This window comes from Dromiciops gliroides, chromosome 3 (genome assembly GCF_019393635.1).
Source record: "Dromiciops gliroides isolate mDroGli1 chromosome 3, mDroGli1.pri, whole genome shotgun sequence".
NCBI lineage: Eukaryota > Metazoa > Chordata > Mammalia > Microbiotheria > Microbiotheriidae > Dromiciops > Dromiciops gliroides.
In genome coordinates, this window is record NC_057863.1 from 29157814 (window position 1) to 29184189 (window position 26376).

A 26376-nucleotide genomic window follows, 5' to 3' on the forward strand; every position below is an offset into this window, starting at 1 on the left:
CTCCTGCCACTTCATTGTCTCAGAGTAGGACAGTGATGGAGCTTGGGGTACAGAAGGGTAGCAAGGGCACAAGGGAGACCAGCTGGAGGGAACAAGGTTGGTGGCTTCTTATACTCCTGTTGACTAGGAGCATTGAGGTGGAGGCCAGATAAGATGAAGAGAGATCATCTCATTTTCACCGAGTAACAGGATTTTGGGATTGAGGGTGTGTGTGTGTGTGGGGGGGGATACCAGCCAGTCCTATGTCAGACGGCTGAGATGATTCAGTGGGGGGTTTCAGTCTGAGCTACCTTTCGGTTCATCCCTCAGATACACATCAATCCATCTTCTCGCCTTTAACTTGCAAGGCTGCCCTAATGGACTTCCTGGGTACCCCAGGTGTAGAGATAACGCAAGGAAGGCCAGTGAGGGGGAAGTTGTTTCTTTCATCCCAGACTCCAGCGGATGGGCCAGCTGTTCTCGTCTTCCCAGGGAGAAAGGGAGAACAGCAGAGAGTGGGGATGGTGGTGAGGGTGAGAAGGATCTTTCCTCTTGGGGGGGGGCAGTCCCCCCTCCCCGCCCCAACACATTCTGCCTTCTGGTCAGTTGGCCGTCTGTTCTTGGACACCGTCCCCCCTCCCCCTCCCCCCACGCTGGTGGGAGAGGAGAAGGGGGAGAGAGAATAGGGGAGGAAGGGATGGGAGTGGGCGGAAGGGGGCTGACCCAGGCTGGTGCCCAGCCCCTGGTTGGCTCAGGCTGTCTCTTTAAACGCTCCGGAGGGGCTGCTCGGAGCGTGTGAGTTTCCATGGAGTCGGGAGCAGGCGGGGCTGCCGGGGCCGCTGTTCAGTGATCGATCGGCTCCAGTCGCTCCCGGCAGAGGTGCGGAGATTGGAGAAAGGAGAGCGAGAGCCGAGGGACAGCGGAAAGCGGGCAGGCGGGCAGGCGGGCGGGCGACCCAGCCAGCGGCGGCCCGGGGGGCTCTAACGGCTGCTTCCCTCCTCTCTCCTTGCCTCATTTCCTTCCTTCCAGCCTTCTGTCCGCCACCCCCACCCCCTGCTACTCACCCTTCTGCCCCGGCCAGTGCCAGCCGCCCCCGCGAGCGTCTCTCGGTGCTGCCCCCGGACACCGGGCACCTGGCGCCCGTCTACGGGCCAGCCAAGTTCTGCCTGGCAGCCGGACCAGCCCAACTTGCCGGGCTTCCAGGCTCGCTCCCACTCCTCCCGGGGCCGCCCTCTGGCTGCAGCCAAGATGACCCCGTGGCGCCTCGGCCTTTGGTGCGTCTCCTGCTGGCTGGTTGCACTCTGGCCGCCGCGCTCCTGCCTGCAGCTGCGGAAGGGCATGTAAGTCAGGGTGCCGGGCGGGCGGCGTGTGGCGTCGCGCGCCCCCACCCCACCCAGTCCCTTCATCTCGCACTCCAGGGGCCGGGATCCCACGCGTCCTAGGCGCTCAAGGTAGCTCTCTGAGAAGGGGACTGAGTCCCTGCCTCCTCCGGGTCTCCGCACAAGCAGCTTGGGCTACTCCATCCCTTAGGGGTCCGGAGCGCGTGTGGCCAGCAGCTGGGGCTCCCGCAATCTACTAGGCAGTGGGAGGCAACTTTGACTGGAGGACCCCAAGAAGGGCTTGGGGAGAGAGGAGGGAAGGAGCCAGCGCCCCTCGGAGACTCAGGGGTAGGTAGGCTGGCTGCTTCCAGAGCAGACAGGTGCTGCTCCACCTTGGGAGTGTCCGCTTTTGAGAGCCTGGTGGCCAAAGGGAATGGGGGATGGGGGGTGGAGGGCGGAGAGGCAACAGGAAGACCTGGCTTTGTCCGCCACCCTCCCGAGTAGTGAGCTCCCTGACTTTCACCCCAGCCTCCGAAGCGAGCGGGTTCCTTTCTTTAATCTCCAAGAGCAAGTTTTCGTCCACGGAGATGCTGCCTCAGAGGGGATAGAAATCTCAGAGCACCTTAAGAGCGGAGGCAGGAGGGATGCCACAGGTTCGATGGGCTGGGGAGGGGGTCCTTGGCTGGCCAGGCTTGTCTGACGCTGTCCTGTAACATGCCCAGGAGGAGCGAAGGACCCAGAGCACTGCCCGGGGAATGTCGCACTCCTAAGGCACGACGTGACGGTTTAGGGGACACAGCTTAGCCGGGGAAGGGCTGCGCGTTGAAATACATCAGCCTAGGAATGGAAGAGGTCTCATTTCCTGATAAGAAGTGATGAATCTTCAAACATATTAATTCCAGGTCAGAATTGTGTCAAGTGGAGCTGGAAGCTAATGAGGAGTGGAAGTATTTACAAATGACTAGGTCTCATCTATTAACGATAGAAGGTGTGTGTGTGTGTGTGTGTGTGTGTGTGTGTCCCACAACTTGAAGACATCAGAAATCTCAGAGCAAAGCTTAGGTAGGAGATTTTGCTTCTTGTGTTCTCTGAAGTCTTGGCATGTTCTGCAACCGATATTATTTCTCCTCTTGGACTTTGCCAGTGCTCACTGTGATTATTTCAATAACTTTGCTGGTAGTTTTTTGAAATGCTGTTTTTTTGAACTAAAGGTGTGTGTGTGTGTGTGTGTGTGTGTGTGTGTGTGTGTGTGTGTGTGTGTGAGAGAGAGAGAGAGAGAGAGAGAGAGAGAGAGAGAGAGAGAGAGAGAGAGAGAGAGAGAATCACTTTCCCATTCTCTGAGCTTTTTAAAGAGAGGTATTTTCCCCTCCCAGTTCACTTTACATTTCCATATTTCATCCCTCTCATGAGAGATTCCATTTGTTACCTGGTTACTGCAATTGTCACCCATGATCAATCTCCCTAGACATGGGCAGAATGCCGGTGGCATCTCCAAACAACTTTCTCCCAGAATAGTTTGTAAATACACATTCCCCTGAGATGGCCAAGAAGGAATTTCTATAAGTGTAACTCCTTTCCAATTGATAAGGCTTGTCTTGTTCATTTTGTGGTGACTGTTGCTTTAGATTTTTTCTCCGTTTATCTCAGAAAACATGTCTCCCTCTGTACACCCTCCGCATGAATGAGCTTTTCACTTCTCAACTACCTGATTGTAAAAGGCAGCGGCAAGGTGCTGAGGAATGGGCCCGTTACCTTGGCAGGTGCTCCTACTGGAGCTGAGTCAGGATTCACTTATTCATTCCTCCCTAAGCTAAATACGGGCTCTGAGTCAGAATTGTCAGAGGGTTTATTAACAAAGGATGCAGTCTGGGGAACTGAGAGGAGACTGCAGCAATGCCCTCATGTCTTTATCCAGGACTTACCTGTGTTTCCTGAAGTTTCAGTGTCAGCACTGTTTCTGAAAAGGCTGGAGGGATGACATGGCTTTTTTGAAGAGACTTGGCAGAAATAGTGCCTCAGTAGGATTGAAGGCAAGAGGACTCTGTGCCTGTAGCTCATTATTAAGCAAGTGAGAAGGGCTGAGGGACTAAAACCTGAGACCCAACAGGGTGGTTAATAGAGCTACTATTTTTCTGACACTTACAGGGGCTGCTAGAATGAGAAACAACGGCTCAGCATACACCTCTCCTTCCCCTAATGTTTCTCAGCACCTATTGTACTTATTCAACAGGGACTGGGCTGGGAATTAGTTCCCGTTAGTCTCTGTAACTGTTCCTGCTTCTTGCTTTTTTGCTGGCAGGATGAAGAAAGCAACCAAGTACATGTATCATTTGGCTTCCATGCATCTGTCCATCTTTTAAATTAAAACAAGTCCTGTCCGAGTTTTTTTTTTTTATTGACCTCTGAGGTCCATTATCAGTGAGAGAAGGACTGCTAATGAGGTGAGGACCACTAATGAGAATGCATCATCTCACTGACTGGCACTCTTATAGATCATTAATAAAAGTAAAAGTTTCGTGTAGCTGACTAGGCTTGTGCTGACCAGATTTTTTGAATGTATTTCAACGAATCCAAGGAAATTAAAGCTAGGCTTTTGGTGAATAGCAATACTTAATTTTGGTAGCCATTCTGTGTTCTGAGCTCTACCATCATTGCTTCTAAATGGAGAATTTTCCTGGAAGCAAGAGTTTTTGAGAGGTAGTGCAGGTATTAGGTAGTTAGCCATTTTTGGAGTTAGGAAGAACTCAGTTCAAATCTTTCTTTCCTTAGGCACTTACTAGTTGTGTGACCATAGGCAAGTCATTTAAGTGCCTGTAGAAAATAGAGATGATAGGACAAGTAGAAACTTATTTATGGGTTTTTGCGAAGCCTAAATAAGCTAATATATGAACTATGTTTTGGAAATTTGAAACTTCTAAGCACATGTTAATTATTGTTAATAATCAAATTAGGGGAAGGGAAAAAGAGTTTTCTCTCCTTTGGAATTTTGGCCTGGAAAGAATTAATGGCGCAGGAACCTGGCTTTTCTTTGGAAGTTTCCTGTTTCTGGTTATTGAAGGCAGTATGATGAAAAGAGGGTAAGTTTCAGTTCCCTTAAATGAAAGGATCATGACAGCTTTGGTAATTGTTGGTGTATAAGCAATGGATTTTGATGTTATGGTATAGAAATGCAGTTCCAGGTACTAGAAGACCAGAACAGAAATTTGCAACCTTGGGAATTTAAGTGGCCTGACCTCAATGTGATTTAGCTTGTTTTCAAATAGACTATAAGCTTTTTATTTTTTCTGGCCCCTTTGCCTGCTCCTGTTCTTTTGCTCCCTTCTTTCCAAGGGCAGAGCTGTTATTCCTTCTGGGCATTGGGGGTAGACCTTTTTCTGTGGATTCAGAAGTAGAGGAGGAGAAGGAGCTGATAAAAATGATGCAGGGCAGATTCCTAAGTAGGGCTGGTCTGCCAATGGGGACAGGGTCCCTTCTGCCAAAAAATGTCTTTTCTTATCTCTCCACTTACAAATTTTATTAATTCATTCTGTCATAAGCCTAGGATTTGAACAATTAAATATTCTTTTGGTTAACTAAGAATATTACTTTGAAAACACAAACATACCTCCTTGGAGAGGCAGGGGTGACCAGTCATTCAAATGTTAGTATGCATGAGTTCAGTCAAATTATTTTTGTCCTGAAAAATAAGAGTTGAAAATGCTCTGTATTGAGGGAATAGGCGTCTGGATGGGAAGATGAGGGGGGGGAGGAAGTTAGATAGCTTTGGACCATGAAGCTTTTGAGAACTGCCTGCCCAGGGATTTAGGATTTAAAAAAGCCTAGATTGGAGGAGAGGGTACAAGAAGGAAGGTGGGAAGTTGTCAAGTATACATTTTTGCACATTTCTTATTTTAAAATTTTCCCTGAGGTCTAGACCTTAGCCTAAGATAATGGAGGAAAACCACTCTCATCTTTCTCTTTCTCCTCTTGTACCATATGGGGCCCTTCTAAGATCTAGAATGCAGGAGACTAAAACATGGTACATTTCTGTGTAGATTAAGTTGGCTTTTGTGGGCTGACTTGGAGAAATAAACCCAATTATTAATAATGTTCCTATGAGAAAATTCATTCTAAGCTCCGAGAGACTGGCTTAGATTTGAACTTTCTGAACACAGCCCATTTATAAGTGAGAGACTGCCTGTATTTATTTTATGAGGCTATCACATAAAATTGTTGATATTTTGCTAAATCTCCTCATTTTGGAAGGAAGAAAAAAAGCAAACCACCCTAAAAGATAAACTATGAAAAATGCATGAGAGTCTATAGATCTTAAGTGCAAAGTGGAAAAAAATAAATTCCTTGAAGGCAAGAATTATATTGTCTAAAGTTCTTTAAAGATCCATTAAGGTTTTATTCTAATACTAAATACCCAAGAGGGCTTCTGAAATACTGATAGTGATAGGGATGAAAGTATGTTTCATGACAGAGTAGCCCCAAGCCCTTTTACTATATAAAGGCAGCTTTCCAGATACAAGTGATTTGGATGATCAACTATTAGCCTAGAAACCATTTTCAGGGCCTATCAACTTTGCTTTTCTTTCTTTTAAAAATATATTTATCTATTTTAATTCATTGATATGTTTTGTTTTGACAAAACTGCAATTTATTAGCTAACAGATGAACAGACCCTCCTATGAATAATGGTTTTAAAGGATTTTTTTTTCCTTCTGAACTTAACAGAAAGGAGACCCAAGTCCTTAATATTTGGCAATATGATACTAATACTGACCAATGTGCGTATATTTTGTTTCTTCCCTTAACTGACTTTATTTACATAGTTTTAGTCATTGTTTATCTTGTTAGATTACCTTTACTCTACATGTGTACTCTATATGTTCTGCATCAGTTCATGTCTTTCCACATTTTTTGAATTCTTCAAGTTCCTTTTTCATTCCTTATAGGAAGGGGAAGTGACCATGCATTTATTAAGTGCCTACTATGTGCCAGGCACTTTTTGAATAGTATTTCACTTGCATATTATTTCCCCCTCATAATAAACCTACATCTTAGTATTATCTCCATTTTACAGTTTAGGAAACTGAGGCAGTCAGAGGTTAAATGATTTGCCCAGGGTCACATAGCTATAAAATATCTGAAGCTGGATTTGAACTTAGGTCTTCCTGACTCTAGGTCAAGTATAATAGCTATATTTCATTAGAATCTTTTATAAACAAATCGTTAAACAATATTGGACATTGATAGAATCAAATCAATTTACAAGTGTGGACAATTAAATAAGGAAAATCATCTCCAGTGAGATGTCATGGTTTATATTTTGCTTTCATTCACCATCAGAATTTTTGTCCATTTATTCTTTCTCATATAAGGTTGAAGTAAACACTTTGTCCTTTGCTTTTGCTTATTTTCTCTCTATCATTTTGGAGAGGGGCAGTTTGGTACAGTGGAGGGAACCAAGTAGCTCTGGAAATCAGAGAAGCTGGATTCAAATACTACCTCTATTTCTTGTGGCCTGTGTGCTCGTATTGTCATTTTCATTCCCTGGTTCTCAGGCACATCACCTTTAAAACAAAGAGGTTGGACTGGGTAAGCTACAAGGTTCTTTGCAGCTTTTCAATTGACAATGCTATCTTAAATACATTATAACATTCTATGACATTAATATGCCTTATTTAAAAAAATTCCCCAGTAGTATAGGTGGCTTTCCCTTTTCCCCCAATTACAAACAATGTTGCTATGAACATCTTTAAAGAAACAGCTTTTTTTTTTTCTTCTGGGCAATGGGGGTTAAGTGACTTGCCCAGGGTCACACAGCTAGTAAGTGTCAAGTGTCTGAGACCAGATTTGAACTCAGGTTCTCCTGAATGCAGGGCCAGTACTCTATCCACTGAGCCACCTAACTGCCCCCAGCAGCTATTTTTAATAACACTTTTTTCCTGAAGTACATTCCAGATTCAGTGAGATTATTGTATCTTAGATTTAGAACTGGAAAGGATGTTAAGTTCTATTGAGTTCAATCTCTCATTTTTAGACATGAAGAAACTGAGGCACCAAAAAGTTAAATTATGTGCTTGGGGATCACACAGTTAGGAACTGTCTGAGGTAGAATTTGAACCCAGGACTTTCTAACTACAAGTTCAATGTCCCATTTCCTGCTTCTCTATAAAGAGAGCAATCATTTTTGTATCTCTTACTATATATTGACAGATTATTCCCCAAAAAGACTGGACAAGTTTGCAATGCTACTTGTCATAAATTAGTGTACCTATTTCTCCACGGCTCCATCAACATTGAATTTTTGTTGGTTATTTCCTTTTATAAGGATAGTTAATTCACTTGACGATGTTATTCCAAGGTTTCTTTGATTTTGTACTTTTGCCTGCCCCTCCCTCTCTCTCTCTCTCTCTCTCTCTCTCTCTCTCTCTCTCTCTCTCTCTCTCTCTCTCTCTTTTGGCAGGGCAATGAGGGTTAAGTGACTTGCCCAGGGTCACACAGCTAGTAAGTGTCAAGTATCTGAGACAGAATTTGAACTCAGGTCCTCCTGAATCCAGGCCCGGTGCTTTATCCACTGTTCCACCTAGCTGCCCCCCTTTTGCCTCTCTCTTGAGGGAGAAATCAATTCTTGAATATTTAAAGTTCCATTTCAATGAATTGTTAAGACTGACAGGAGACCTGGGTTGTTTTCCTGGTTCTGACACAACTCTCAGTAAGCTGATTCACCTGTATGGGCCTCAGTTTCCTCATCTGTAAAATGGAGAATTTGGGCTAGAAAGTAAGCTCCTTTCAAGAAAGGTCTATTTTGTATTTGTCTTTGTATCCCTAGTGCCCAGCATAATGACTGGCACATCATGGGCACCTAAAATGCCTCCTTCATAGATGATCTAGAAGGTCCTATCAAGCTCTAGCATTTGATGATTTTGAGATGGATCTTGTTAAGAATTTTGAGTTGATAACTTTATCATCTACTCCACTAAATTTTTTCTGGATGTAACTGTATTTTGAAATAGTCTCCCTTCCTAAAATCCCAAGCATGAGCTATCCCTCAGAAGAACCATTAGCCTTCTTTTCAGAGCTGTGATACAAAATTGTAATCTATTTTGAAGGATTTGGTTCACAAATGAAAGTATACAGTGACCCTCAAATCACGGGAGGGTATCACTTTTCTGTTTGTTGGTGAGTTTAGACAAATTCAAACTAGCCCAGCACACAAAGTGCAACCGAGAAGTCATTCTCAGCATGAATAAACTGGGAATGTGTCCTGACATCAAAAATTTATTTTCCAATGCATTTCACGGTTTATTCATGCTGAGAACCTCTGCTTATCTTTTGAACTTTTGAACTCTCTGAGTATTGGGATGAGGAAAAATGAACACAGATTGCATTTAACCATCAGAATTCCCCATATGAAGAAGGGGAAAAAAAACAGAAAGTGAAAGTACAATTCCAATCTGCCTAGGCAGTCCTATACCTAGGTGTTATTTTATTGGGGTTTTAGCCATGCCGGAGACAATAAGAGCAAAAGGAGTTTTGAAATAGGAATCATGGAAATGGTAAACTGTCATTGAATAGTGCATGCTAACTCTTGTCCTCTTTTGGAACCCAATCATATGTGAGTTTCAATGATAAAAAGAAGTCTGGCCCAGAAATATAACTGTCGGCATTCCTCACCATCCATAAATTCTATATACAGAGAAAACCCCATTACCAGATTAGTTGTTTCCCAGCTAAATCCACTTTCTGTGCACCTATGAAGGGCCTGGGGCTGGGGAGTTCATAACCTTTTCTAAGGACTAGTGATGGCTATATAAAGTTGTACATGTTTTTTGGTTGGCACCTACAAATTTCCCCTCATCTTAATATTGACTTAATTTTTTTCTTTTGTTTTCATTTGTATAACTTGTTGCTATCAAAGCAAGTGTGAAAGCTCCAAGAGATTCGAAAACATGGTGGGTTTAAGGAGAAACAGCTTAGTCTTGGGTGTTGGCTACAAGATAAAAGGCAAATCTCATTGATTCAAACTTGACAGCTCCAAGAAGCAGATTAGGAATTTCTGACCAATCTTTAACAGACAGAAAATGATCTGTTTCCTAAAGGCCACTATTCTTCAGCATCACAGGCTTGGATCTCTATAATTTACTCAGGAACAACAACTCAGAATTCAAATTTTTAAGTGTTTTCCAAGGCAATTATATCATGCTCAAGTAGAAACAGGAGTCACTAAACCTCATACATAAGGATCCCTTCAGGCCATGTATTGACTTAGTTTTAAAATGTAGTCTTAGGTGTGTTTTATTGTATTTTTATTTATTGTGTTAAATATTTTCCTAACTACATTTTCTTTTCCTTTTTCATTTTTCAGGGCAATGAGGGTTAAGTGACTTGCCCAGAGTCACACAGCTAGTAAGTGTCAAGTGTCTGAGGCCAGATTTGAACTCAGGTCCTCCTGAATCCACCATGCCACTTAGCTGCCCCCCAACTACATTTTTTTTTTTTTAGTGAGGCAATTGAGGTTAAGTGACTTGCCCAGGGTCACACAGCTAGTAAGTGTGTTAAGTGTCTGAGGCTGGATTTGAACTCAGGTACTCCTGACACCAAGGCCAGCGCTCTATCCACTGTGCCATCTAGCTGCCCCCCCCCCACTACATTTTAATCTGGTTCAGCTCATACTTAGGAGTATTATACCTTCAGGGACCTGTTTGATACTCTCCACCAGCCCACCACCCCTGTCCCAAGTAGATGGGTATATAACATAAATTGTGTTACCAGTTTAGTAAATGATCAAAAAGAGGAAAGAATAACAATAACAATAGCTAGCATTTTATATAATGGGTTTTTTTGTTTTTGTTTTTTCAGTGAGGCAATTGGGGTTAAGTGACTTGCCCAGGGTCACACAGCTAGTAAGTGTCAAGTGTCTGAGACCATATTTGAACTCAGGTCCTACTGATAACAGGGCTGGTGCTCTATCCACTGCGCCACCTAGCTGCCCTTATAATGTTTTAAATTGTGCAAAGTAGCTTACTAATACTATCTCATTTGATCTTCACCACACAATGCTGGAAGGTATATGCTCTGATTTTCTGCATTGTAAAATTGAGAAAACTGAAGTCCATAGAAGTTAAGTGACTTGCCCAGCCAGGGTCACACAGCTAAGTAAGTGTTTGAAGTGATATTTGAACACAGGCCTTCTTAACCCTAGGCCCAGAGTGATATCCACTGGGTTATATAGCTGCTAAATGAAATGAGGGTAGGTAGTATGGCTTATTGTTTTTAATGAACCTATACTATTTCATAACAATTGATTATTTCTTTTCTAAGTGCTTAAACATTCTTCCTTTCATACATTGTTCTAGGATTTCACTGGGGTATTTGGGTTATGCATACCTAACCATAGTTTGAAGACTTCCCCCTCTTGACCCCTTTCCTGAGAGAAAGGGACATTGGATGTTCATTCAGGGGAGCTGGGTTTAGATCTTAGGTCATCTGGCAGGGATTGTGTAAATCCACAAGAAGTTGTGTAAAATGTCTGGGTTTCAATGGCTTCTACTGTAAAATAATGGGTTGAGACTAGATCAGGAGTTTGTAATCTTTTTGTGTCATGGCCATCTTTAGCAGACTAGTGAAGTCTTTGAACTCCCTTTCCAGAGTAATGTTAAATAATTGAAATAAAAGCTAAATATCAGTCAGAGGTTATTTAGAATAAATATGCAATGTTTCCCCATTGAAGTTCACAGAAATCTGTCCCTCAACCTCATGTTAAGGATGCCCTGACTAGTTGATTCCTATCGCTACTTCTAGTTCTGCATCCCCATAAAAATCCTATAGCATTTGACTATCTCCAGTGTCTTGCTACCCTTCCAACTATCATCTCATCATGATTCCTCAAAGATCACTAACAGCAGTTCATTTACCACATCTGTAAAGTCTTTTAGCACCCTATGTTGTTTTTCATTTATGCTGGTAGTCCAGATATTATTTGTAGTCATTAGTCTCTCTTCTCTCTAATTACTAAGAATAATAATATCTGAGATTTATAAAGGGTGTCCGAAAAGTCTTAATGAAGTAAACAGCAGTAAGGAGCACTGATTTTAAAATTATGATTATTTATGATTATCATCATTATATTATTATTATTATTAAAACTTTTTTTAAAGGTTTACATATATTATGCCATTTTGAGCTCCATATTGTGTGGTAAGAAGTACAAATATTACTGTCCTCATCTTACAGATGAAGCAACTGAGGCTTAGAAGTGGTAACTTGACTCTATTCCCACAGCTAACTAAGGGCTAGTGGAAAGATTCAAATCTAGTCCTTCCTGATTTTACACACACACACACACACACACACACACACACACACACACATATATATATATAGCTACTACTCCAAGCTGATTCTCTGAACCCATATGTGGCCCCATTTCCTATTAAACATAGTGCTTCTAATCTTTCCAATGTGAAGATGACTGTGACAGAAAAAAATTATACTGACACCTAAACTTTGTTGTCATAATTTCTCTCCATAAATCCATTAACTTGATATAATTCTCTTAGGGGAGATCTTGCCCTTTCTTTTTCCTCTTCTTGGTCTGATTATGGTTTTGTTTTCCTGATCCTTTTTGTCTGTGAGTAAGCCTTGATTTAATCCAACCTGAGTCTTCTGAGTGAATTCCACCTTTCTAGTCTTTCCTCAGGTCTTTGCCTTTTTCAATTGATTTCCTGTAAATTTGGAGAGGTCCCTATGTAGCCACACTAGTCTCATTAAGTGCCATCTATTTTTTTATTTCTCAAGGAAGAGTTGGTTTCAGATTTCACTACTGAGTCATTTTTTTCTTTTCAGAATCACTGGCATTAGTATTCTCTAATTTTAATTTATTGAGTGACTTATGTTCTGATTTTCTCACATAGTCCTATTTAACTGTTTTTTTACACAATAGCTGTTCAGGAATTATATGCTGGACTTTTTTTTTTTCTAAATTCAGTTTTATTTTACTTTCAGTTCCAAATTATCTTCCTCCCACTTCCACCTGTCCTATCCATTTAGAAATCAAGAAAGACAAAGCCTTACAGATATGTATAGTCAAACAAACTTTCTCCTTACATTAGCCAAATCCAAGAGATGCTCCAACCTTTCCCCTGAGTCCATCAGCTCTCCATCGGGAGGTGAGTAGCATTTTTCATCATGAACCTTCAGAAACTGTGGTTTGTACCATTGTGTTGAAAAAAGTTCTTAAGTCTTTCAATGTTGGTTGTCTTTATAATATTATTGTTACTGTATAAATTGTTCTCCTAGTTCTGCTCACTTCATTTTGAATCAGTTTATTCATTTTCTCAGGTTTCTCTGAAGCCCCCCCCTTCATAATGTTTTTACAGCACAGTAGATTTCCATCTCATTCACATGTCATAACTTGTTCATCCGTTCCCCAATTAATGGTCACACACTCAGTTTCCAGTTCTTTGCTGCCACAAAAAGAGTGGCTATAAATATTTCTGATATGCTGGACTTTGCATGTAAAGATGATGCTACTGACCCACTGTCAGCGGAGTTTAGTTACTGGGGGCAAATTACTCATCAGCATAAACAAGAAAGTATCTCTTTACCACTGAATGGAGCTTTCAGGGATCAAAAATCAATTGTGGATTCTTGTGGACTCTTGAAAATCAACAACAAAAAGATATCTCCACTCTGTTTCGCCTGATTTCTTGTATTATCATAAAAATCACTCCTATTTCCAATGCATTTCAATCCTTGTATTATCATACCAACTGCTTTTTGCTAGTTCTCCTGCCTTGATGCATTTTCTATACAGATTTTTCTTGCTTTTCTTAATTCATGTTCTCCTTACAATTTGGGTAGAAATGGAAACTTTATAAATAAAACCAAATCTTTAATGCATATAAGGAAGCATACTATTGGAAGGACATAATAACTTCGCAGAAAGATTTGATTAGATTAGGAGGACTTTGCTTTTAAAAACAATTCATCTGCTAATTTCCTTTGGATAAGTCCATATGTTCAATTATTGGCTTCAATTCAAGTGACGAAGGTCATGTGTGTGCTCAATTTTCGTTAAGAATGAAATGAGAGTCAGTGTGGCACATTAGGTAGGAGGCTGGTCCTGGTACCAGGGACAGCAAGGTCCCATTACTGCCTCTGACACATATTGACTCTCTGACTGTCATCAAGTCCTTTAACCTCTCACTGCTCCTGGTAACTCACTCTACCTGTTGGAGTGGAAAAAGCCCTGAACTTTAAGTGGGAGGAGCTGTCTTCGAATCTCACCTTTGCCCCCCTCTTTACCTTGTGAAGTTAGGGCAAGAGGCATCAACTCTCTGGGTCTCAGCCCCCCCCCATATTGAAGGGATCAGGCTACATAACCTATAGGATCCCTTTAAGCTCTAGATCTTTAATACTGTCTAAGGAGAGTTGTGTTTCTGCATAGTGGGGGCAAATTTTCATATAGAGATTCCTATATGGAAACAACCACAGGTAGAGAAAGACCCCAACCCCTCCCCACAACCCCCAAAATCAATGGACTCATTTTCTTAGGAACTCAACACTTCTCCAGCCCATCATATCATAAATATTACTCAGTGATTTTTATTTTATTCCCTGCTATTTCCCCAAGAGAATCACCCCCATTTTCCAGGAAAGAACATAGAACAGATGAGCTTAACTGGGGACCACACTGGTGAAGGTTAAAGCCTACTGCGGCTGTTGTTGCTCTGTTAGGTCCCAGTGCTGCCTAGACTGCAGGCTGGTTACCTTGATTTAGTGGTAGTGACACTGCAAAATTGAGTTTAATAGAACTTATTTTGCTCAAGCCAATTTTACTTTCTGTACTGGGTGGGCGCAATCAGTGTACTATCTTGGGCACAAAGAGGAGAAAATTTTTCATCTTTTGCCATCTTGGGTTTTCTGGGGGAGCTGGCCTTATGCCTAGCCTAGATAGGATTGTTTTCTTGAAGGGGACTAAGTAGATTCCCATGACACTAGCAGGCTCTGGCTTCCTTTCAAAAAGTCTTTTCTTGCTTTTAAATATCACATCTGTGGTCATCTGTGCTACAGCCTAGGACCCTGGAAAGAATCACCAGATTGATGCCGGTTTGCTCTGAGGCTGCTCACTCTACCTTGTTCATTGTTCTTGCCCTTTTCTCTTCTTCTTTTTCCTCTTCTTCCTCATCCTCCCCTTTCTCCTCTTCCTCCTCCGCCATCCTCCTTCTCCTCTTCATCCTTCTCCCCACCTTCTGCTGTTAGCCAGTTGATGTCATGCTCATAACCCTAGTGCCTAACTGTCCTTCACTACTTTTGATTAAGATTGCCTTGGTTGTGACAGGCCCATACCCGTGTTTAACCTTGCAAGGTAATAGCTTCAAAGGAAACTCAGCCGAAAGGCATAGCTCTCTCTGCCACAGTAGTTACATTTCATATTAAACATGCCTATGATATTCTCTTTTGTAAGGGGAATCTCCATGACCACATGCTCAATTATTAATACCCTCCCCAGGGCTTTGCTTATTGCTATGACGACCTCAATAATTTCCTCACACTTTTAAGCTCTTCATCTTGTGACAGATCCTGGTGACTTCTTCCTGCTTTCAAGTGAAACTTTCTTGCCTCTCTGGAAGGAACCTTGCTCTGAAGGGGCCATGATCCCAGAAGGAGACAGTGAAAGAGGAAGTGATTTACCTGTATTCACCAAGGTGTTGGGTTCAAAGCAAAAGTGATGGTTGGATCTGAGAATGATAGGAAAAATCTGTGGAGAAATCATTCTAGAGAAAACCTTTGGGCACATGCTAAATGGATCGTCTCTTGTCATTAAATTACTTGGTCTCTATTGTAGCTATTGTTCTGCCCCCCATTTGTGTTGTTCTTACCTCCAGGTGTTTGTAAAGGCTTGTCCCCATCTGTGGGATATTCAAACTCTTGAGGATTTTCTCTTACTTTGGAGCTTCCTAACATACTTTGGTATTCATAACTGAAGAACTATGCCCAACAAGAAATGTTCTTTGATCCTAACAATTCTTAAGCCTTTCTTTCTGCAAAATTCTCTGGGTTACACTTTGTATTTCTTTTTCAGGGTGAGCATTGTTCCTTTGGTCCAATGTAAACTCCTTGAGGGTAGGGGCTATTTTCTTCCTACTTTTTAATACTCAGTACTTAAAAAAGGGCTTGGGACATTGAAGGTAATCAATAAGGCCTACTTTAAATGATTAACTAGGAAGGACAAAAATCAAAATCAATGAGAAAGAGGCAATAAGATGTACAGGGTGTCCCAGAAGTCTTATTGCAGTTTAAAGTTTTAGTAGGCTGTACGATTTCACTTGAAATCAAGACTATATGATCAGGATATACCATAAGATGAAAAGTTTAAAAGCGTGCTGAAATTATTGAGGTCATCATAGCAATAGCAAAACCCTGGGGTAGGATATTAATAACCTTTAAGAGCTTAAAATGGCACCAAGACTTCTGGGACACACTGTGTATAAGTACGGAGAAAGACCTAGCTCAAGAATGGAGCAATGTATCCAGAATGAAGGTGTTGGTATCCCCACTCTACTCTCTTCTGGACAGATTACATCTGATGGACTAAATTTAGTTCTGGGTTCCACATTTGAGGAAGGATGCTGAAAAACTAAATGGTGAATTAGAAAGAATTCAACCCCCATGGTAAGATTGATTGAAATCATGTCAATTCACGGATCAGTTAAAGAAACTAGGAATGTTTAGCCTGGAGAAGAGAAGATTGGATAGGCAGGATATGATTGCTTTCTTACCGTGCTTGAAATTTATCATGGGATAGGAGAATTAGATTTATTCAGTTTTGCCCCAGAGGACAGAGCTCTGAACAATGCGTGGAGGTCATCGAGAAAAAGATTTGGAGTGCACATAAGGGTAAATTTGTCAGCTTTACCTGTTCAAAAGTGTCATAAACCTCTTGAATAGGTAGTGTGCTTCCCATACTTGGAAGAATTCAAGTGGAGACTGTGTGCTCGGGGAGCAGGAGGCTTATTAATCTTGGATGCTTGAATTCAGAGATTCTGTGATGGCAAGCACTCTGAAAAGTCTTTGGATACAAAAACAAAAAGACCATTAAAGGAAAATAAACATTGGATCTAACTTCAGAAATCCTGAGAGAGGGAATTCCCCTTTAAGGAGACATAGTAAAGGAAGCATTGCTGAGTAGCAAAGAACAATGGATTGGGATTCCAAGGGGCTGGCCTTGAATCCCGAATCTGCTACATCCATCCTGCGGTAGCTTCTTTGGGCACTTGTTTTTTCCTCTCTAAAATAAAGATCTTGGAGTAGGTGACTCCTGAGGTGCCCTCTAGCTTTACAGCATGACATCTATTATGCAAGGAAAGCATAAATTAAAGTGACTTATTGGAAGGAGAGGACACCTGGTATCAATGAAGGTGAGGGTACCCATGAGTCAGTAATGAGCCCACATTATCACATGTGTCCTTGAATGCTTCATTCCCCGGCCCACCCCCCCCAAATAAAGGCTTATGGTCACTTAAATAACAGTACAATTTGTCAACTTTTTATTGTTTGTTTCTAAATCAGTTCTTTTTTCTTCTTTCTTTCTTCCTTTCTTTCTTTCTTTCTTTCTTTCTTTCTTTCTTTCTTTCTTTCTTTCTTTCTTTCTTTCTTTCTTTCTTTCTTTCTTTCTTTCTTTCGAGGCAATTGGGGTTAAGTGACTTGCCCAGGGTCACACAGCTAGTAAGTGTTAAGGTCTGAAGCTGGATTTGAACTCAGGTACTCCTGACTCCAGGGCCAGTGCTCTATCCACTGTGCCACCTAGCTGCCCCCCCCTTTCTGTATTTATTTAAAAAATGTTTTCTGCATCAATTCTTCAGACCAAGACCATGACAACAACAGAAATACATTAATATAACACCTGAAATTTCACAAAGCCCTTTCTCCACCATAAAGAGTGGACTTATTATTATTCTCATCCTTTTGGTTGTTCATTGTTCAATCACATCCAACTCTTTACCACCTCATTTGGGGTTTGCTTTGCAGAGATGCTGGAGTGGTTTTCCATTTCCTTCTCCAGCTCATTTTACAGATGAGGAGACTGAAGCAAACAGGGTGAAGTGACTTGTCCAGGGTCATACAACTAGTGTCTGAGGCTGAATTTGAATTTGGATCTTCCTGACTCCAGGCCCACTTATCTATCCACTGTGCCACCTCACTGTCCCATCTTGCAAATGAACCAAATGACTACACATAGTCACACACCTGGTAAGGGATAGAGTCTGGATTTGAACCCAGGGTTCCTAAATTGCAGGTGCTTTTTCTGTGGCATTATCTTTCACCCCTAATAAATATGTGCTCCTGGTAGCCTGAAAGTTTATGTTCAGATTCTCTGCTGGTTTCTCCCTTCCCCCTCTCCCACTATAGCATTTAAGTAGTCAAAAGAATTATTATAAAATCCATGAACTAAAACTCATATGTCTTCCTCATGGGGAAGACCCTCATTCAATGCCTGTTTATTCATAGTTATCTCACAATTCTAAAAAGCTCAGCTAGGTTTTTTTCCTCAGCTCATCTAATAAGAAAGGAAGATTACTGGAGGCAGGAATGCTGTCAGTCAGACAAAGTGACCCTAAAAATTCTGATAGCCATGGAGGAAAGAAAACATATATAACAATACAAAGCAAAAAACCAAACCAAAACAAAACAGAAAAAAAAATTATAGCTGTCTGGACCCACTAAGTTAATTGACAAGTAGTCTTGCACATCTCAATGAATATTTTTCTTCTTCTTTTTTTATTTTTTCTTTCTTTCTTTCTTTTTTTTTTGGTGGGGCAATGAGGAGTAAGTGACTTGCACAGGGTCACACAGCTAGTAAGTGCCAAGTGTCTAAGGCCAGATTTGAACTCGGGTCCTCCTGAATCCAGGGCCGCTGCTTTATCCTCTGCACCTCCTAGCTGCCCCAAACCCTTTTCTTCTTAAGAATTATTTTGCTTTTTATCTCTTTCATTTATCAACATATTCTTCCCTTGTAGACAATGAGTAAAAAAAAATTATAAAAGCCCTGGAGTAAAACTCATGAAAATAACAACCAAGTCAGACAGTATATGCCATACTACATGCCCATAGTTCCCCACTTTAAAAAAAAAAGTAAGGAAAATCCATTTTTCCCATCTCTTCTTTGGAGTTCAACTTGTTAAAAAAACCTTTGAAACATCACCTGTTGCCTACATGTCATCAATGGTGACTGTCATGGCCCATGCAACTTTTCCTTGGCCCCCTTTGTTTTTCAGTCCTTCAGACCATGTTGTGTTGTGTGGTATGAAGCCATGGAGTATCACCAGCTAAATATTAGCGTACAATTATGTCAGGTCAGCTTCATCTTCTATGTGGCTACGAGCCAATCACTTAGGCTTTCTGAGTCTCCATTGCTTCATCTACAAAAAAGGGGGAGGGGCTGGAGGGACTTGGGAAGGCTTCCTGTAGAAGCTGCATTTGACCTGTGGTTGGAAGGAGAGTAGGCGTTCTCCAAGATAGAAGTGAGGAGGCATGAAAGGAAGTCTGCACTAAGTCTTCAGGAGGTAACACAAGGTAAACCTCGACAGGAGTTTGAGGTGGATGAGAGGTGGCCAGAGACGAAAGAGGAGCAGAGGATGGAGAGTGATTTTATTATACTTCGAGGTGCTTTGAATTTTAGAGGGGCTCACCTCAACGCAGTAAGGAAGGGTAAGCCTAATTTTCTAGATAAAGAATTAGAAATCAGGAGCATTTGAGTGACTGATCCAAGGGTAGATGACAAGCCAGCAGCCTGGCATGCTGATTTTTTAGCTTACTGAGTCTATTTCTTTTTTATTGCAAGTTCAGGAGCATTATAGACCTTGGGAAAAAAATCCATTCATACTGTTTGTGATGATATTACCCTGGTGATCAGGAGACAATTCTATCTTTTATGGGAGTTATCCCAGAGGGGGGAAAATATGTCTGACATGCATTTAAAAACAGGCAAAAAATACATTCTCAAGGTAATTATTTGAGGAGGAATAGAGGGTGCCTTGAGGAAATTGAGCTCCATTCGTGGCTGCTCTTGGATTTTAGAATCAATGAAAGATGATGTGGAAATGCAGCACACCTTGTTTGTTAGCAAGGGATGCTACCCAAAAGAGCAGAAGCATTGTAGGGTGCAAATTCACTCCTGACCTACTCTGATGCAGAAGAGAGAATGGGGCCGAGGGAGCTGAGGGAATCAATAGGCAATCACAGGACTCTGCGGGAAAGCGGCTTCCTGGTAGCTCACACTTCCCAAGTCACAAGGGAGGGAAGGTAACAGACCTACTTCATGCTCTGGATTTTTTTTGGAACCAGATCCTCATTAACATTCACAAGGTTTTCTTTAGGAGTCACTGGGTTTGGAATTAGGGCCCCCAGCCTCAAATGGGGGCTCTGCCACTTTCTTCCTGTGTGACCATGGGCAGCTCAGTTAAACACTCTGGGCCTGGAGGAGTTTGCTGGATGCCTTCTAAGGCCACTTCCTGCTCCAACCATGACCTGGGTTTCCATCCAGGCTCCACCACTTCTCACCTGAGTGACCTTAAAAAAGTCATTTGCCATTCTTTAGGCCTCAATTTCCTCATCTGTAAGACGAGGGACTCAGACTAAGGTCTTCTTCAGCTCTAAGACTGACTCTTTCAGGTGTTTTCTGGGAATCTGCAAAACTTTGAGTGTTTATTTCCTTAAAGCCAAATAAAAATCTAATTAAACAACTAAATTAAATTTAACTAACTAAATTAACTAATTAAAAATGAAATTAAAAAACAATGCATTTTTTGGGCAGGGAATTTGGGGCAGCTAGGTGGTACAGTCGAAAGAGCACCAGGCCTGGAGTCAGAAAGCGAGAGTTCAAATCTGACCTCAGACACATACTAGCTGTGTGATCCTGGGCAAATCCAGGGCAACCCCTGCTTGCAAAAAACTGGAGAAAGATAAGGTAAACCATTCCAGTATCTTTGCCAACAAAACCCCATGGACGGTTGGTCCAGGGGGACAAAAAGAGTCTAAAAGATCTGACAACAAACTGCATTGGTGGTGTTTTCTTTTTAAGCAGGAGAAAGCAGTGTGGTATGGGACAAACAGGGTCAGAGACCTGGCCCCTCATTTTCTTTCTCCTCATTGTTAGCTGTGTGACTTTGGACAGGTCACTAGATCTCTCTGAGCATTCAGGTTCATCACGTTTCAGGTGGGGAGAATTACCCCTGTACTGTACCTAGCTCTCAAAGATGCTTCAAGGAAGCTGTGAAACAATAAGGGCTTTGAAAACAGTAAAGTGAGCTTCCAAATGGAACCGATCACTCTTGAAGTGGTCACTGCATGCTGTGTTTAGTTCAAGAAAATTTGATGTGTCTCTCTAGGGACTGAATTTTGGTTGTTACATAAACTAGAATAGCAAATATTGCAAATTAGTATTTTCTAGGGCATTTGGTCTGCCAGAACTCCATAAGATATGCATTTTTATATATGTACATAAATATATATATGTATATACATATATATTCATCCATGAAAATAGGGGTGTGTGTGTGTGTGTGTGTGTGTGTGTGTGTGTTTGAGAGAGAGAGAGAAGAGAGAGAGAGAGAGAGAGACAAGAGAGAGACAGCTAGTTAGGTTATTGGTTAGTTGGTTAATTTTGGGATAGGGAATGAGGATGAAATCTTCCCTCTAGTTCTTGAATAATTTAAGACATCCACTTTTGCTTTGTGGGATACGGGATGTGTGATGTACCTCTTTAGAAAAGTCACTCCACCCCTTTCTACTCATGTTAATCCTGGATCTCTTCTCTATTCTTTTTTTTTTGGGGGGGGGAGGGATGAGGGTTAAGTGACTTGCCCAGGGTCACACAGCTAGTAAGTGTCAAGTATCTAAGGTTGGATTTCAACTCAGGTCCTCCTGAATCCAGGCCAGTGATTTATCCACTGTGCCACCTAGCTGCCCCGATCTGTTCTCTATTCTTTTATTCTTTTTCCTTTTTTTTTCTTTTCTTTCTTTTTTTTTTTTTTGTGGGGCAAGGAGGGTCAAGTGACTTGCCAAGGGTCACACAGCTGGTATGGATCAAGTGTCTGAGGCTGGATTTGAAATCAGGTCCTTCTGAATCCAGGGCCGGTGCTTTGCCCACTGTGCTACCCAGCTGCCCCTGTTCTCTATTCTTGAGGGACCAGAAACACTTCCAGGAACTGTGTATTCTTGGAGGGTCAGGAGAATGGGACTTCAGAGTCAGAAAGACTTTGGGTCACTTCCAACCAAGATATTTACAGACTGTGAAACTCTGGGAATGTCACTCACTTGGGTAGCTAGGTGGTACAGCAGATATATCCCTGGGCCTGAAATTAGGAAGACATGAATTCAAATTTTGCCTCGGACACTTGGTAGCTGTGTGACCCTGGCCAAGTCACTTAGCCCCCATTTGCCTCAGTTTACTCATCTATAAAACGAAGGTGATAATAGCTCCTACCTCCCAAAGTAGTAGGAGTATCAAATGAAATAATAATTGTAAAGCACTTAGCACAGTTCCTGGCACACGCACCCACCCACACACACAGAAAAACATACAATTATTATTTTAGGCAGGAATTTTTCATCCATAAAATGAGTATAATAACACCAGCTTCTCCCTTTTCAAGACTGTCATGAGTTTTAAATGAGATCATATAAAGGGCATTCTTAGTGGTCTTCAAAGAGCTATCTAAACAAGTTATTATTGCAAACAGTTAAGTCAGCATTTCTTTCTTTCTTTTCTTTTTCTCTTTTTGGCGTGATGGTGGTAGTGGTGGCTAAATGTGTACTACGGAATTCCCTCAATCATTGTGGATCAGAATCTACCCTTCTACTCATAATCTTAGCATACTGGATAGGAGAGTGACTCTCCCTGAATCACACAACCACGTGGGAAAGGGACAGAGCTTGACTCTCATCTTCCTGATTCCCAAACCAGTTCTATATCCAGCTGTTCATGCTGCCTGTCTTCCCTCTTTCCTAATCTTTATGAACAGAATGCCTGGTCCCATGTTTACATCAATGAATTTTAGGGTGAGGAAAGTCCTCCTCCCAAGGCAGGTCAAACAATAGGAACACAGACTGAGAGCTGGGAGGGACTTTAGGGATCAACCTTTTATTTTCCAGAAGAGGATTCTGAAGTCCAGAGTAACCTAGAGTCTTAGAAAGTTTCCTGGGGATATTGAGAGGACATTTGATTGATATTAAATGACTTGACCAGACGTACACAGACAATTCATTGCCTCCATTCAATTGTAAGATCCTTGAGGGCAAAGACTGTCTTTTGGCTCTTTTTTGTATCCCCAGCATTTAGCACAGTACCTGGCACATAGTAGGCTCATAATTCATTGAATTCATGAATGAATATGTCAGCTGTGAGACTTGAATTTCAGTCTTCCTGGCTCCAGAGCCAACTCTTTATCCTCTATATTAATTGCCTCTCTTGACTTCTCAACAACTGATAGAGATGTATTCATGGATGACCAAAAAGGGACAGTTGAAGTGACCTCATACACATGGTGCTGCACATTGAGTAGATTAAACAGATGGTCTCTAAGGGGTCTTTAGCCACTGATGCACCTGTGTTATTAAGTAATACAAAGCTGACACACTAGACCTTCAGGACTGAACAATTTGAGCTCAGAAGTCAATCCTGGATGGAAGGAATGCCCTCTGGAGTGGGTGTCTTATGACTGGACTGACTTACTATTGAGTTGAAACTACAATCTCTTCCACTAGTGCAGAGTGATGTCTTTCCACCCCTTCTCCCACAGTTATTCTCCTCTATTCCTTGGAGAAAACCATTTATAGAGGATTCTCTACATGCCACCTCCAAAGCTTTGGAGGCCCATTTCCCCAGGGTTTCTCTGGAAACAATCTGTACTGGCTAGTGAGAGTTGAGGATTAAATTTACAGTGTGAGTATTTGCATCTCAAAAATCAATAACCTTTACAAATTAGGGTTTGCTTTATTGTTGATTGCCTAGACTTAAGAAAATGATGAAGAAAATGTTAATGATGAGGATTAAGTTTAAATATCTATCCTGCATAAACATTCTCTCTACCCTCCTGCACAAAGATCTGGTTGTTAAACATTTACCAGCATACTCTTGCCTTTTATTTAAAATTAATTCAAGATAGTTCTCAGGTTGTCCAACTCTTATCTCTTTTTATTACAAGACTGAAGTTCCTCCTTATCCCCACCCCCCATGTATTAGATATCAATTGTTTTTAATGTCACATGTAATATGCTAAGACTAAACCTCTGGGTAAAATTGACATACCATTAGTTAGCACTACCCTTTCTTTCTTTCTTTCTTTTTTTGGGGGTGAGGCAATTGGGGTTAAGTGACTTGCCCAGGGCCACACAGCTAGTAAGTGTCAAGTGTCTGAGGCTGGATTTAAACTCAGGTCCTCCTGAATCCAGGGCCAGTGCTCTATCCACTGCAACACCTAGCTGCCCTACCCTTACTTGCAATAAGAATATTCAGTATTTTCTGTAATGCTTTTATTTCCCAGTTATATATTTTTTTTTACTATATTTGCTCAGTAAATGAGTCTGTATTGAACATTTTTCATGCTGTGGATTTTTTTTCTTTCTATACCCAAATGCTTTATTTAAGGGTTTACTCATAAGATGCTAAAAATGCATGCTAGACATTTTTCATTTGAATCACATTTTATAGTTTCATTTTGTTTTCCAGAGTAAAAAAAATGAGTATGAGAGGGGTTTGCATCTTTGTATGACTCATGTATTCATGGAATTTATAGAGAATCAAGTCTATAGATTATTTTAAGTATGAAGCTAACTTCAATGCACCATCCATCAGTTTGGCTCTGCCCATCACTGCTCTCTTACGTATGGGTTAAGTCCAATTTGGAATCAGGATTCTGCAGTGCATCTCCTTAAAAAAATCCATGCCCAAATCAGTCTAATTATTTGTATTATAAAGAATTCATATCTGAAAAACCCCAAAGTAATCACTGTTCTTTTCTTGTTTAATTGCCAGCTCTTCTAATATACTCAAAATCCAATGTGAGCTATAGAAATGTGATTTGTCTATGGCTTTTTGGGATGCTGTTTATTGTGTAATGTAATAGATCCTTACATTTAGCAGTAGGGAACATGGAAATGATATGAAAGTATATTTGGAAGCAGCAAGATTGCCAAGGCAGGAATAAACATCAAACTTGAAGCACTAATAATTTAAAAACCCATTCCAAACCTTTTTCTTTTGTCTTAACGTGGGACCATTGAATTCAGAGCTGGAAGAGTCCTCAATGGTCATCTAAATCAACTCCTTCATTTTACATACAATGAAACTGAGTCCTTTGTCTTGATCCACCTCATACACCTAGTAAGTATCAGAAATGGAATTCAGAGCCAGGACATAGAAATAGAGACTTAGAGCTGAAAATGATCTCTAAGGTTATATAGGTTGACTTTTTTCTTTTGCAGGTGGGGAAACTGAGGTCCATGACTTACCCTGCATCACACATATATCATCCCAGAGAAAGAATTTAGACCCAGGTCCTTTGACTTCAAATCTAAGCCTTTTTCTCCATCCCTTAATGCTAGTGCCTTCTCTCTGGTGATTATTTCCAATTTATCCTCTATTTATCTTGTTTGTACATGGGTTTGCATTTTGTCTCCCCCATTAAGTTGGGAGCTTCTTGAGACCGAAGACTTTCTGTTGCTTTTCTTTGTATTCCTAATGCTTAACACAGTGCCTTGAACATGGGAGGTGCTTAATAAATGCTTGTTAACTGACTGACTGATGAGCTGTGCCACTAACTTATTTATTTATTCTGGGATGTAGTTTGTTCCAAAGACTTCACTCCGTATTAATTCTCTGCTCAGTTATGGATACAACTGATCTTACAGATTGGGAGCTGCAGGAGGGTGGAGACTATGTCTTATTTAATCTTTGTAAAGGAGATTAAAGAAGGTGGGACAGTCATGCAGTAAGAGCAAAGGATAACAGATGGACCACCCAGGTATTACACAAATATGCCTGATTCCAAATTCACTCTTTATTCTCCCAAACCCCAGGTAAAATGTCTCTCTCTTATGTATTCTGTGCAAGATAGAGAGAGACATTTTTATGAAATTTTAAGAAAGATTCCATTTTTATGCAAGATGGAAAGGCTTAGGCCCTGATACTTGAGAGCAGGACTTCTTTCAGGTTTTTGATTTTTTTAATACTTGTTGTCTGGAACATAATAGGTGCTAGCTACAAATGCTTGTTGATAATTGATTGGATCATTGTTCTTAATTAGTGAACTTCATTGATTAGAAAGAGACAAGGTGGTATAGTGGAAAATCAGGAAGGCCTATGTTGGAGTCTGGCCTTTGGTGCTAGAGCTGGGGCAAATCACTGGACCCCCTCAGTACTCCAGGCAATTCTCAAAGACTCTAAGTTGTAGATGAATTACCTATTTCCATCTGTGAACAGATTCCCATATTAGGTGTTCTCAATGCTGAAGAAATCACAGGTTCATAACTCTCCCTCTACCCTCCTCTCCCCGCCACCCCACAAGAGGTTGGGAAGAAATAGAGATGAAATATTTTCTATTTTGTTTTTGCCTTCTCATTTCTTTGGAATGATCTCACAAAAGATTTTTAATTCCATATAGGAAAACCCTATCCTATCATCATATACCAAAGGATCTATACTTGCAAGATTCACATTTGACAAATATTTCAATAGCACATTTAATCTTTGAAGATAAATCTGTGTGAGGCAAAATAGTACTACCTATGAATATGAAAAATGGCCATTCCTTTAAAAAACCATTATAAAATGAAAACTTGGCTTGAAGTTAATACAATATACCTGCAGGGACAGCAAATGATAGATTGGAAACCATGTTAAATACCCACATACTTAAAACATCAAAGTCTGATTTCCCTCCAGAATTACCAATTTCATTGATTATAGTTCTTATTTTTCTTTGCTCCTCAACCAAGTTTCCAGACAATTCTGAGCACTTAGATGATCGATCAGTGGGTATTTGGTGATTTACTACATTTATCAGAAACCACAATGGAAGGAGTT

At 41.1% G+C, this 26376-nt stretch overlaps 1 protein-coding gene across 1 annotated transcript in view; it reads left to right on the forward strand.

Moving 5' to 3' along the window:
• Window positions 1-1103: 1103 nt before the first annotated feature.
• LOC122749431 (EGF-like and EMI domain-containing protein 1) overlaps window positions 1104-26376 on the forward strand; it is an 808768-nt gene continuing 783495 nt past the window's right edge. The window contains exon 1 of the mRNA XM_043995804.1: window positions 1104-1319. Coding sequence (XP_043851739.1) covers window positions 1228-1319 — 92 coding nt within the window. The 5' untranslated portion in view covers window positions 1104-1227. The remainder of the gene's footprint in view (window positions 1320-26376) is intronic.